The following is a 13893-nucleotide window of genomic DNA, read 5'->3' as shown; positions in this document are numbered from 1 at the left end:
TTTTTCCATAGCACTATGGTGACAGGGCCAACAAAAATAAATCGGCTGACGAGTGAATTTCAAGAAAGCACTGTGTGAAAAACAAGTACTTCCTACTTACAATTAGCTTTTATTGCACAGCTCTGGATTCTGACTGGTCAATGACAGCATTCTGCAGCCAAATATTGCTGCTCATTTTAATCACATGATAATGCCATTTCTGTCCCCAGGACATAACATGCACAAACATGCATAAAAATTAACTATAAAATACATTTTATTATTAAGCAAAGTGTCCTGTACATTAATCTAACTGCACATTTTAAATATGTTATTAAAAAAAATAATAAAAACGACCTAAAACACTGAAAATATAGCATTTATACATGTCCCCAGTGTCTAACGACACATTTTAACATGAAATATAATGTTTGAAATCCTACAGAAATCATTTTTATTTTGCATTTTTGTGTACCTCCATATCCCATCTGTAATTAATGTACAGAGGTTTAGATAAAAATACAGATTTTAGTCATGTCCCTATTTCTCATTCCTCTAAAAAACTGGGAAAATTCTACAAGACACATTTTCAACATAATTTTGCAACATCTTCTGAAATGACCGAAAGCATGTGGTCTTAGTTTCATTTCTGTATATTTGATGAGATTGTAACTGTAGCTGTCATTATAAATATACTGTTACTTGTTTATTTTTAAAAATACAAATCTTTGATGAATTACTATAATTTGCTAAGTTTACCCTAAAATCTCAATCCTGTTAATTTCAGTACTGTTACTCATATATCCTATACTCATCTATAGTAACTGAGTAACAGGAATGAGTGATGTATTCATGTAAATATTAGGCTACATCCATATTAATCTAGATACATTTGAAACGTTTTGGCCTTTTATCCACACTAAGACAATGTTTTTGCCCAGAGAAAACTTGGTTGTTCCAGCATTGCTGTTTAATACTATGACAGAAAATATACATCATTTCGCAGTCAATATTTTAAGCAACCATTTAATACGCGTGACACCACACTCTCAACCGGACATGATCGCAAATCAATATTTGTCTCAATTCTGATACATCTCACACAATCATTTAAACCCAAATCAATATTCTTTGTCAATAAAATCAAGCAAGCAGTGTAATAAGTGGGATCTGCGCTTTACATTTCTCCGCGTAATACAAAATGCTGGATGGGGAATTTAAAATTCTAAATCCGATTGTTTATTCCTCGAATACGTTCACGAATGGCATGAATATGCATGCTCTTCCCAAATCAAAAAGGCGCTAAGCTAACGCTCTTCACATCCTCCTAGAGTGGATGGTGAATTATTAGTCGTGATCTGAACTGCTCCACTTTGCGCAGCGGCAGCGGCAGTCAGTCAGTCAGTCAGTCACATGCACGCCCGGAGGAGGGAGTGTGTGGCTGTCGTGGACGCGCGTCAGTGGTCCCGCCCCCCGCTCATTCTACTACGTCTAACGGCAGCGAGCACATGACTGCAGTAACTGTGTTCTGTAACTCCAGTCACGAGGATGGAGTACTATTACACTGACCAGACAGCGCGCTCTCAACCCAATAACCCGAAACGAGCACATTTACAGCGCTTACAATATTCCCGCTGACACAAGGACAAAGGACAAACAGCGCCGAGCGCTCCCTCAAAGCGTTCAGATGTTTTAAGGAGTGCGAAAACGAATCGTCACCTTTCAGTGACACCTGACACACCGTATGCGGAGCGCGGGATTTGTAAACATGCACAATTGACCATTTAATTCATGATACTGGATATTATACTTCACCAGCACGTGTTTAAAATAATAAATTAATGGATCGTATTCTTAACCGCATCCAATCTCCAAATGTATCTTTCCAGCGATGTATCGCAACAAAGTATCAGAATGTTTCAAAGTAGCCTTTTAAAGCGCTACATTGTAATTTCCCGTTCTAACCGTATTGTATCTATAAATAAACACTTTGCAGTGCGACAACAGCCTGTTTGACATGACAAGCACGAAAGTGCAAAACGCACAGCGCTTATTTATTAATATCAACAGCACACAGCGGCACATGAAGCAAAGATCGTTCGCCTACTTCTAATTAGCATCAAACTCGTTTTGTAACAGTTACGCAAACGCTTACGAAAACAATAAATTTCGTCAACTGTGCAAAGAGTTTCGATCTTTACATTATATCGTACAGATACGCACCCTTATGTATCACCCATATGTATGCATATTGTATAGGCCTACTGTACTGCGTATTAGTTTCTCAACTTTATGAGTGCTATATACTGCATTCTGTTTACAGCTTTTTAGCTGTAAAAGCAGGCTAGGTATGAATATAAATTAACCAAACACTGATTGCCTTTAAAAAATGCATTAATAGTAGTACTAATTGCATCGCGATGCATTACTGAGAAAACACACATCTGAAAAACCCACACAGTTTACCAGATCTACATTACATTTCATCTGTCTCACAATGAACTCGTACGGACTCAGAGCGGTTTCCTCGTATTAAAACTACAAAGGACCATCAAGCAACTTAAAGTCAAGTTCACCAGAGCACCCACGTGTCACATACTCTCTCACACACAGACCGGGAAATTGGTGTGAATTTTGGCAAACTGACGAACGCATCTGAACTTATTCTATTCCGCCTGTGGAGTTATTAACCTTCCCCTAATCGCCAGCCCTCGAACGCAGACTCCAAAAGAGCGATTATCCGCACAACATTCGCCTATAAGTCACTTTTCGCATGTATGCATTATTTCCTGTGAACTCCACGTGAAGCGCAGACGTCAGGGACTCCAGACGCCGGCTGAGACGCTCTGACAGCATCGATGAAATGATGCACATATATCGCGCCACAAGGCAGTAACGTGCAAAAATACAGCCGGGGAAAAACAGCCACGATTCTGCTCTATCAGAAATGCTGCGTGGCTTACCTGGCTGCCGGAGTTTTCAGTCAAGTAATTGAAGACAAATGAAGAGAGCTCCTCATCTAACAGTGAAGCGCAGTCCGCCATCTTCTAGAGAATGAGATGAGAGGAGCCAGAGAGCGCTGCTATACTGCTCTCTCCGCATGCAGTGAGGAGTTCTAACCGACCGAGGGCAGTGTGCATAAGTGCCTCAGTGCTTTCCAATCATTGCTGGATTAAATAAAACAGCAGAAAAGTGAATTATTTTAAGGTGCAGGTGGGTTAAACACAGGTTGGTGTCTGGAGAAGGATGTCGGTACCAGGAGCAGAATGCATGTTCCTAACTGTGACTGAACCTGCTTGCGCTGCCTGGATTAGGCTACAGTATCTATGACTCATTTATGATGCTACTTCATGATGTCTAAAGTCCATGCTTAGTGCAGATAATATATATGGGGTTGCATCCTTTACTATAGTATCTACGCACAATGCCAACACAACTGAGCTTTGTTTATGCTTATGGTGCCCTGTGCTCAACATCAGCCAATATGCACGCCTGGTTGGCTCATAAACAGAAATACAATTTGCTCCAAATTTTAAAGACAGTTGTTAATCATAATTTGTTATTGTAATTTGAATTTGAAGTGCTAGTTTGATTGAACAGTAATGTGCAACTTACTAGCCATTATATTTGCCACTGTAAATATTGTCAAATTATTATTTTTAATAGTAACAAACTGTACTAGAGTACAAGAGGTAAAATTAGCTTATTTTTAACCCTAGTACTACAATAATAAAATAATAAATATTATTTTTAAAAAGCAGATGCACTGCTGACTTTAGGCCTGGCCCTAGATCAAAATCCAAGCTTATGGTGATAAAATTTGATATAGGAGTAACGCATTAAAATGTATGTAAACAGTTAGGGTAATTACTCTCTAATCAGCAGGTGCATTGATTGCCTGCTCTTGTCAAGTGCACACACAGTCACAGACTTTCACTATGACTTAGACAGCTTCAAGTAACCTCAGTACTGCACCATGAATCCCCTAGTGAAAAAAAATACACTAAAATGCATTTAAAATGCATTTATTTCATGCTAAGTATACTACAAATACCCCAAAATTGTATTTTTACTATACTAAACTGGTGTATACTTAAAGTCTAAATTGGAACAACTAATTTAGTACTTAATGCACTTTAATTATGCTGAAGTACAACTGATTTGATTGTGCTAAAGTGGAACTCTTGTAAGTATACTTTAGGTACACTTTAAATATTTTGCACTTAAAGACAGATATTATTTAAAGATCATATAATTCTCATCAATAGTGACATTAAAACGTATTTTAGGCTTGATATTAAGAAATGTGCATTGTGCACAAGTAGTACTCCAAATAAAGTTTAATTACAGTTTTTATATCAGCAAGTCTTGAGAGAAATGTCAGTATGGTAGTAGATTTGAACTATACTTAGTATAAAATAAATGCATTTTAAATCTATTACTTTTTTACTAGAGTCAAGATGTTTAACTTAAGTCATTCCATTCAGAGTGACATCCCAGAAATCACCAGCTGGTTCTTACTCAAAAGAAGTCCGCTAAAGAAACTGCCCTATATCTGATTCAGATCTTACAGTTATTAAACTGACTAAATTGACAAGCCCTTGAAGGACTATTACAACTTCTCAGCCAAATCTGAAATTACCCCAAGGTCATATCAGTCTATTGAACTGTGTGTTGACTAGCCATCTATTGACGAAACACATGCTGTTTCAATGTTTGAGGTCAAAGCAAAACTATAAGAATGATAACAGATACATGTAGAGGGAATTAAAATGGAACAACAGTTGCAAGAAAAACTTCCAGTGACATTCAGAGCTGTTTTTAAAGGAGGACTTTAATATTGCTACTTAAGCCAACAAGCCCACCTTCCATAAGAGTGTGAAAGGTCACCGAGGGGATTTGACAGCCCTGAGCGTCTGGTAGGTGTCTCTGACAGCTGTCAGACTGGAGGAGTTCGCTCTGTGTGTTGGAGTTATCAGTCAAGAGAAGAGTCAGTTTCATCATGTCATTGATTATGCCCTGATTTATGGAGGTCAACAACATTGTGCCTTCAGCTGCAGTTGTCCAAGGACAGCAATCAATAGAGTTCACACATTGTTTTCCGACACTGAAGCATACATGACGTTCTTTTTCTTTCATGTTTTTTTTTCTTTGCTACAACCAATGGGAGAGCATGTTGCTGGTGCTGAATTACAGACATGTCTCACAGTGCTTTATGGCTGGGAGGTGATTTAATGGGGGCTTCTGGGTGAATGGAGAGGGCACTGAGAGAAGACAAATCAAAGAGCACACTTGCTTATGCACCTTCAGATGCAACAAATTTATGAAGATTGTCATGTGGGAACTCTAGGTTCAGTTTCATGGCACTTTCAGAGTCTTGAAGTTCCATATTAGACTGACTGATTTAATATTAAGGGATCTAGAATATGGTCATGCAGAATAAGGCATCAATAAGTGCTTTATAATTACTAATAAACAGGCAATATGCTAGTAATATGCAGGCTAATAAGCAACTAGTTGTTCCAAAAAGTGTTCCATAAAATCTATAAATTTACCGTAAAAAAATATGGTAGTAATATTTTCGGTTTTACGGGTTTAACTTAAATTTACAGTTAAATACCTAATTTCATTAATTGATACAATGCTAACATACCAACCTATTAAAGTACTGAACTCTATTTTGCACCTTTGTAATACGCTGTAATGCCTTTGTAATAACCACCAATTGCAGGTGGTGTTGAGAAATGAACCAATGAGCCAAAACCCATCACAAACAGCTTTTAAATATTAACATATATAGAAGGTGCACAGTGTCATTCACACAAACACTAAACACCATTATGGTAACAAACATGAAACTGAAATAAAGCAATAAACATTCATTTAACAACATTAGGTGTAACATACAACCCTATGTACAAAACAGATAAGAACTAAGAAGAAACATAGTTATTTAAAAAACAAAAAAACAAAAAAAACATCAAATTTGAAATGTAACAGACAATTCTGGGAATGTCAATTTACGGTTATTCACTGTAAATTATACTTTCTTTTTCACTTCCAGAAACGGTATACTACTGTAAAATTACATGTAGTGTCCAATACAGTTTTTCACTGTATATAGTACGGGAATTTACCGTTAACCATTTAACAGGTTTTTACTGTAGCATTTTTAGTCTTTTACCCTTAAATTCACGGTCATTTGCCTTCTTATGCCTCATCTTATTATTTACTTATATACTAAGAACAAATGTAACTGCAACAGAAGGAAACTGCATTGCACGGATCAGTCAGGTTTTTTGTTTGTTTGTTTGTTTTGTTTGTTTTAATCCAAATCAATGCTTTGAAACTCCTTGGAAAAGAAAACGCTGGCAACTAAAGCCAACATATTTCCTGACAGCATGTAACTTCTGAAGATAACATCAAACACTCTTCCTTTTGAACAGACTGAGCTATTTTAGCATCTTAACAGTTGTGTCCATGTAAACAAATGGCCCGGTACTTACCTTGTATGTGAAGAACAACCATCAGCTGGTCAGATAAGTCACAGCAGACATCCTGCTGAAATGATGTTACACTTCAGACATCACTGTCAGAGTGTAAGAGACAAGTGTTACAAACAACAATGCAATGTTTATTCTGTCGTGGCAGTAGAATTAATTACTTAGTGATACTCTTAAGTGTCAGAAGATCCACTATGTAACATGTATTGTTACATAGTATTACATACTGTATATTCAAACGTTTTTGATATATATATATATATATACATATGTTACATATTGTTGATATTTTCTTGTTTTCTTTTATTTTGCTAAATTGGGAATGTTCAGTGTAACCTTGAGCATTGCTAGGATTATGCTATCAGCACTTGAGAAGAGCAAGCTGATCCTGCTTCAAAACTACTGGAGCATTTAACTACAGAAATATGTGACTTCATTATATCCTGAAGGGTAAAGTCTAACTCACAGAACGACCGAGTCACAATGTGCCACTGTATACGCAGCAGTTACAAGCAATCTGAACTACAAGGCATAGTTCAAAAAAAGCCAAGTCGTGATTGGAGGAAATGCCCGGGACACTACAGATATGCAAAGCATGCGAGCAGAACACGCTGTGATTGGCCGGAGCTCCTCCTGTCTCTGTGCATAGTAGGAGAAGGAGTGTGTGTAGAGTAAAGCAGGCTGCATTAGAGGCTCGCTTCCCCAAGCAAACACGTGCATGCTCGTCACATGACTCCCTTTTCCACTGCCGGCGCCTGACCATGCATAGTGCTTACGCTTGCTATGTCGGTTAGATGAAAAGACAAGGATGATTGCACAGGTGAAAGTTGAAAGGAAAATGGTCTAATCTTACAAAAACACCCAAGAGCGAAGGTGACAAACAATTTGGCCGGGCTAGAGCATTTTTTCCCTAAACATTTATTTAAAAAATAATGCAAAGTATAAGATACTACCTGAGTGTAGGTGCATATATGTGAGAGATCTATAGAGAGAGACCTATATTGAGAAAAATACTATTTACCAACTAGTTAAAACATTATTTTTGCCATGTAGCTTCATTCTGAAAAAAAAAAAAAAAAAAAAAAAAAAATCATCATTTTGGAACAGTAAATATCATTTATATTAACAGTAATCAAACACAATTCTAAATATAAACATACAGTATATTAGAACTTGCATTTATAACTAAAATGCTAAAAATAATAGAGCACCCATTAACTGTGCATTGGTGCAATACCTGAAAAGCAACATCAAATATCATATAATCTTGTATTTGATTAACCAAAACTTGGCTGAGTGAAATACATCTGGAATATTGACTTAAAACGACGCAACAACTCGGTTGTGGTGTATATTGATCTTGGGTACATACACACATACACACACACAAAACTCTACTACAGCATACCTTTATACAAATAAATGATTGATCTCTTCCTTAACGGAATTAAAATTCTATTTCAAGTTAAATGGGGAAAAAAATACAAGATGCTTTAGAAATCTGTCTTCTGGAAATATGTGAAGCTTAAAACCAAATGCTCCGCTTTTATCTTTGACATGAACTATCTGGAATTTGCCAATATTCTAGTGCATATCCAAACAAGGTTTTGCATTGGACAAAAGATAGAGGCCTTTTCTCTCTGTGGTCTGTGGGCGATTGACCTGCGGGGCCATGTGCATTGGTTTGAGAGTGTCTGAGTGTTAGTCATCACAGCATGTGTGTACACTGCTGCATGTGTGGCATTCCATCACTAAACCTACAATAGTCTTTAAAAGACACACCCATCAACGCCTTCACAACTTTTGCTATTGTAATGTAACTTGTTTGTGAACTAGGTTGTGTGGAAAGTGCCAAAATTGAACATGAATTATGCATTTACCATCTACACGCTCTACTTACGCCCGTTTGCAGGAAAGAAGGTGGCTGTTGTTGCATTTACCCATGCCTTGCATGGGCTATATGGGTAGGAATGGTTGACGCCATTGCTGTATGATACAGGTACAGATCTCAGGGCCTGGTGTCCTTTTGAGAGTTGTATTGAGAGTATTGAACAGCTGCAGGGTAGAGACCAAAAGAAGATGCCCATCATAGCTTGGAAAGGTCTCGCATGAAAAGGTGCCAGATGAGTTAGCTACATGCTATCTAGCAAGGCCTCCCTAGGGCTTGTTGTCCACCCAAGCAATTCAAAATTAATGAGTATTAAATTTCCCAGACTAGGGTTTCCTTTTCCGAACTGGAACAAGACCTTTCTGGACTGGATTGCTGGTTTATATTAGTAGCAGTGTTGTAACAATTAGACATTTGGCAGACACCATCATCGACTGACAATCCATTCATGGCATGGCATTTTATCACTTCACAGGCACTTGTTTCAATAACTGCTTGCCATTTTGAAAACAGGGTTGATTTGGGTCTCAGCTGGGTCTTTGTTTTGTGGAGGATCTAGTGTTATCAGGCCATGGGAGAGGTTAAGCTATAGTCCGGGCTGATAGCCCACCTGCTGAAGCGCCGAGCGCACAGCCAGATGCCAAAAGTAGGCCAGATTAGTACTGGAACCAATATGCAGTCCAGTGTTCCTCCATTCAGCTCTACGTTACTCGTCCTCCCCAGAGATGTGTTGATTTATGACCACAAGCACCAAGAGGGACAAATGGCTCTAATCTCGACAGCACCGTTTCACAAGCTCAGTGACAAACACGTTTAGAAATATTGGAAAAATGCTTAACAATCAGAGTCATAAACATTGATCCTGTTCAATGAGATGGAAGACCTTGAATCGCAAGCGCTTGGATACAAGAAGGCACACACATGTATGAGCCCGCAACGAAGTGGAAAGCTTCAGGATGCAATAATGTGTTCTCGAGGACATTATATGAGTTTGATAGACTGTCACCTCAGAACGAGGACAGATGGAGAAGCAAGCGAGAATGGGAGGAAGATGGGTTTTTTTTTTTTTACATTTATGCAATCTTTGGAAGCCCAGGGGCATATATGGAGATATCGTAGGCATATCTCGACATTTACACGACGGAGAATTATAAACAGAGCTGAGCTTGAAGGAAGGCTAAACAGTGAAAAGGGAGTCTCTCTCCACATGTGACATTCACACCAATTTTCAGTGGATCACATCACTCACCCTCACAGTCTTCACTAGACTCATACTTTTAGCACAAATGGACTATGCAAATGAATTCCACACAATAGCCAGTGATTACCCAAATGCTTAGTCGCTTTGAGCCAATCCTAATAGTATGACTGCAGACCCCTAGCCTCTCTCTTTCTCCTCGCCTTTCTGCACTTCACTGCCACATTGGAGCCAAGAGACGTGGGCCCTGATAACCCCACCGTCTTATCACAGAAACACACTCCCTTGGTGCTGAATCCGTAGGTAATTGTATCAGGCACAGGGCTATTTGTCTGATTGTGAACAGTATTTAAAAAGAGGACAGTCAGGCGACTGGATTCGCTGGCTTCCTCTTTCAGAATGATGCTGTTGGTCCAATCCTTGCTGCAGTGGTTAGTCATATGGGGATTATACAACAGCTACAACTCGCTTCTTTCCACCTTGTGCTCACCAAGCAGGAAAATGGAGCTAAATATAAATGCAGACGGCAGCATCTCTGGAAAGGTCAACAATGCATTTGCAGGAATGAAGATTATCGCATGTAAACGCGACTTAGTTGCAGCATCTAACTCAAGGATGGGAATCATGGATTCTTTCGTAACTGTTACGTAAGACAAGCTTTTCCCTAAAGATGATCTTTCCTCCCGTTCACATCAAAGTCTTAAACGAGCTTGAAGTGTAAATTTCTGACTGCTATGAGTAGATCCTTCATAACCCCCTTTCGCTGCGATGATGAAACGGCAGAGTTTGACACTTGATTCAGGCCATTAGGTGAGCTGAAATATCTTATAACTTATATTTAGTCTCTGCATTATAATCCCATGTGACTTGGATAATCCTTGACAACCAAAACAAAGCCGTTCATCTTTTCTCAGGATCGCACGGCTGGAGGCTACACTGCTTTCATGCCCACACGCTGTCAGTGTTTTCACCAAGTCCCGTACCCTCAGCAACTTTATTATCGCAGGACTCCAGAGGACAGATTTGCTTACCGAACCGACAAACTGATGGGGTTTCCATTGGGATTCATATAGTCTCGCGTAGCCAGACCTTCAGACTGACGGCAGAAGGTCTGGGAACTGTTTTGAATGGCCAATGCACGCCCAAGTGGCCATATGACTGACAGATACAGCAACCAATCACATCTAGTTTTGTGCTGCATCAAGTTTAGGGTGGTGAAAATGTCGCCACAATAACAGACCGTGTAAAACTCTCAGATGTATTTGAAAGATTCTATGTCACAAACTTTAAATTTTTCACATACTTTTGAAAATCCAGCGTTTAGTTGATCCTGATACACACTCATTGTCACAGTTGTAAAAACGACAGCTTTCTTCTTTCGTGAAGGGGGTTTGGGCCACAGCATTTTTGTTTCCAGGTGGAACATTAAAGAACGCGACACACACATTTTCCGGAAATCCTGTATAATCTAACCAATCCGATGACGACTTTGAAACCCCTGAAGTGTTTCCAGCTAGGTGTGCTTTATACATCGTTCCGTGGGCGTTACGTCTGAGGCTGAGACTACGATTCATATATGCTTGTCCTATATGCTACTGCATTTAGGAATAGGTCCCTATTCTCATTTTTGCATTTGGGGAGAAATGTCTTATGTCTTTGATTTCCTCTCTAAACAGCTGTTGCTGGAGCTGGACCAGAACACCAGCTTACAAAGTCTGCTTAAAGTAAGCACTGCTCCGAAGGGCAGGGTGAGGGCCTTTGGATTCAACCATCAGTTCATCCTGCCCAGAGGACGTCAGCCATCACAACGTAATTAATGAGTATTTACTCATCTGTTAAGGTACATCCTCTGACCTTAAACCCCTTGCTGTTCTCCCATCCAGTTGGCCGGAGAGTTCGGGGGCTTGGCTGGCAAAAAGGTGAGATGAGTTGAAAAGAAAGATGATGCTAATAAAACTGAAAGAAAACAGATTATTCGTACGCCCATTGAAACAAAGCCTTACCTCGTTGTGACCTGCTGCTATGAGATGAGAGCTTTTTGCAATTACACAAAGATTATACAGCACATGACCCAATGAGAAATCCCAAGCCCCATACAATCTGCAAAAACAAATCTAGCACAAAAACCTGCTCTGCTTTGGGCATTTCATAAAAGCAAAGCCAAAAAGCCAGAATATGAGGGAAGTAGGATTTTCCCTCATGAGGGGAGTGTGAGAATCAATCAGGCTGAGACAGGTCTATGACAACACATTCCCACAAGACAAGGAAGTGAATCCTGATTCATCGGCGGAGGAGGAGGAAGTGCAGCAGGTTTAGGCAAGATCACCCCTGCAACGCAGACATGGCCATCTAATACTTTACTAGATACATTCATCTTCCTGTCTCTCTTTTTTGCACATGTCTAAACACAGAAAGCAGTCTCTCTTTTTGCTTCTATGAAACAGATTCAGATTTGATATTAAACACAAAATAAAGAACATCTTCATTCTGTGTTTACCTTCTTTGTCTATCTTAACAGACTGATTGTTTCAATTTCTGTTCCTACTGCGGAACTCAAGACGTGTCTCTTTAAACAGGTTAGTTGACCTCTGGCCACTGTGATAGAGAATCAGGCCCATCCTTTTTCAAGAACTGTAAAACGGGAGTTTATCTGCGGTGTAATTGAATACTTATCAAATTTTAAAAGCACTACACATTCTTAGAAATGATAAAATAAGTATAAAATAGCGTTTGAAAGAGAGCAAAGTGTAAAGAGCAAGTGTGCCAATAAAGACTGTTTACATCACATTTTACTAGTCGAGCTTTGTGATGTTCCAAATATCTGCATGAAAACAAGGAAACCAAAAATGAGAATCAAAGGAATGGAATAACACACAAAAAGTCAACTGTCTGTTGTGTTTTTCTGTGTAAGATGTGTTCTGCATATTTATTTCTGGCACTGAACAACAAATGCAAATGCAGCTAATGTGATTTAAATTTACTCACAAATACGACAGGTTTAGACGCAGAATAGAAAGACATCCTGATTTATAATAATTGTGTTTTCTTCTAAACAGTCAATTTCATCAGACATTTAAGGTAGCATATTGCTAAGTTAGTTTCAATTCTCCAAGCATAAAAAAGATTGCATAAGCAAATATGTGGTAAAACAGGAATATTATAACTAAATGTTGTTTTTATTGATACTTTCCTTCTGAATGAGTATTGATATTACTGATATATATTACTGATTATTGATATATACACTATGGTTAGCAACATAATGATTATGAATTAACATTATTTCAAAATATATAATTATATATATATATATATATATATATTTTTTTTTTTAAACAGTGCATTCTGGGACTTTTCCACATAGAATACATGCAGTGCTGCCTATAAGGCGGCATCTATTTTCGGAACAGCTTCCAAAAGCCCTATTTAGACTGTAATTGTTTCTCATGTGGACGTCTGTAAAATTTCCTCTCTTCAGGAAATAAAAGATGACTTAGACCCCTCAACTAGGAGTCACACAGTACCAGTTCTATCAAAATGTCTAGCAAACCTTAATTTTTCTGGTCCCCGGTTCTTTTCAACGTACTGTGGCTTTTTTATTTCTTTATTTGCAAATATGCTAATTTGCACTTGGTATATTGCGCCTGTGTTCTTTCATTTGCACATTGTTAGTAAACCACCCAAGGAAAGACAAATCCTAATGATTTTTGGCACAAAAGAAAAATCTATAATTTTTACCCATACAATGTATTTTTGGCTATTGCTACAAATATACCCATGCTACTTATGACTGTTTTTTTGGTCTAGGGTCACATATACTATTCTTTTTTGTTTTTTAAATTGATAATGGGGTGACTGGCATGGCATTGTCATTTATTTTTTATTCCTCTGAGGGGATCCAAGGACAGCGTTGGTTTGGCCAAGAGTTGTGATACTTAAGACTGCCAAGTTTTCCCTCTGCCCTCCACACCATGCAACCTCAGTGACTTGGAATGTTTGCATTCATTATCTTATCTATCTGAACTCAATATTGCGATAAGTGTTAAGGCATAAAAACGCTGTTGGTTATTGTCTACAAAAGAAAGTGGAGCGCATAAAGTGATTCCAAGATGCTGCTCTAATTCCTTTTATCTGCAGATCATTATTCACTAATTTTTTACTGCTTTCTGGATGAATACCTCAGAGAATGTGTGATTAAGAAATCATTTCACATGAAAGTCTGGAGCTAATGGACACCTGTGAAAGGTACTGACAGGAAATGTGCATTGTTTGAATCTCTCTTGACCTCTGAGCTGTATTCCAGATGAGGGATTGGGTGTCACAGC

The 13893-nt window shown here is 38.5% G+C and overlaps 1 protein-coding gene across 1 annotated transcript in view; it reads right to left on the bottom strand.

Moving 5' to 3' along the window:
* ppargc1b (peroxisome proliferator-activated receptor gamma, coactivator 1 beta) overlaps window positions 1-3236 on the bottom strand; it is a 58648-nt gene extending 55412 nt beyond the window's left edge. Inside the window, 1 exon segment of the mRNA XM_051128361.1 lies at window positions 2943-3236. Coding sequence (XP_050984318.1) covers window positions 2943-3023 — 81 coding nt within the window. The 5' untranslated portion in view covers window positions 3024-3236.
* Between the last annotated feature and the right edge of the window lie 10657 nt (window positions 3237-13893).

This window comes from Labeo rohita, chromosome 14, assembly GCF_022985175.1.
Source record: "Labeo rohita strain BAU-BD-2019 chromosome 14, IGBB_LRoh.1.0, whole genome shotgun sequence".
Taxonomy (NCBI): domain Eukaryota; kingdom Metazoa; phylum Chordata; class Actinopteri; order Cypriniformes; family Cyprinidae; genus Labeo; species Labeo rohita.
Note: the sequence above shows the minus strand (reverse complement) of the source record. Positions and strands in the feature narration are given on the sequence as shown.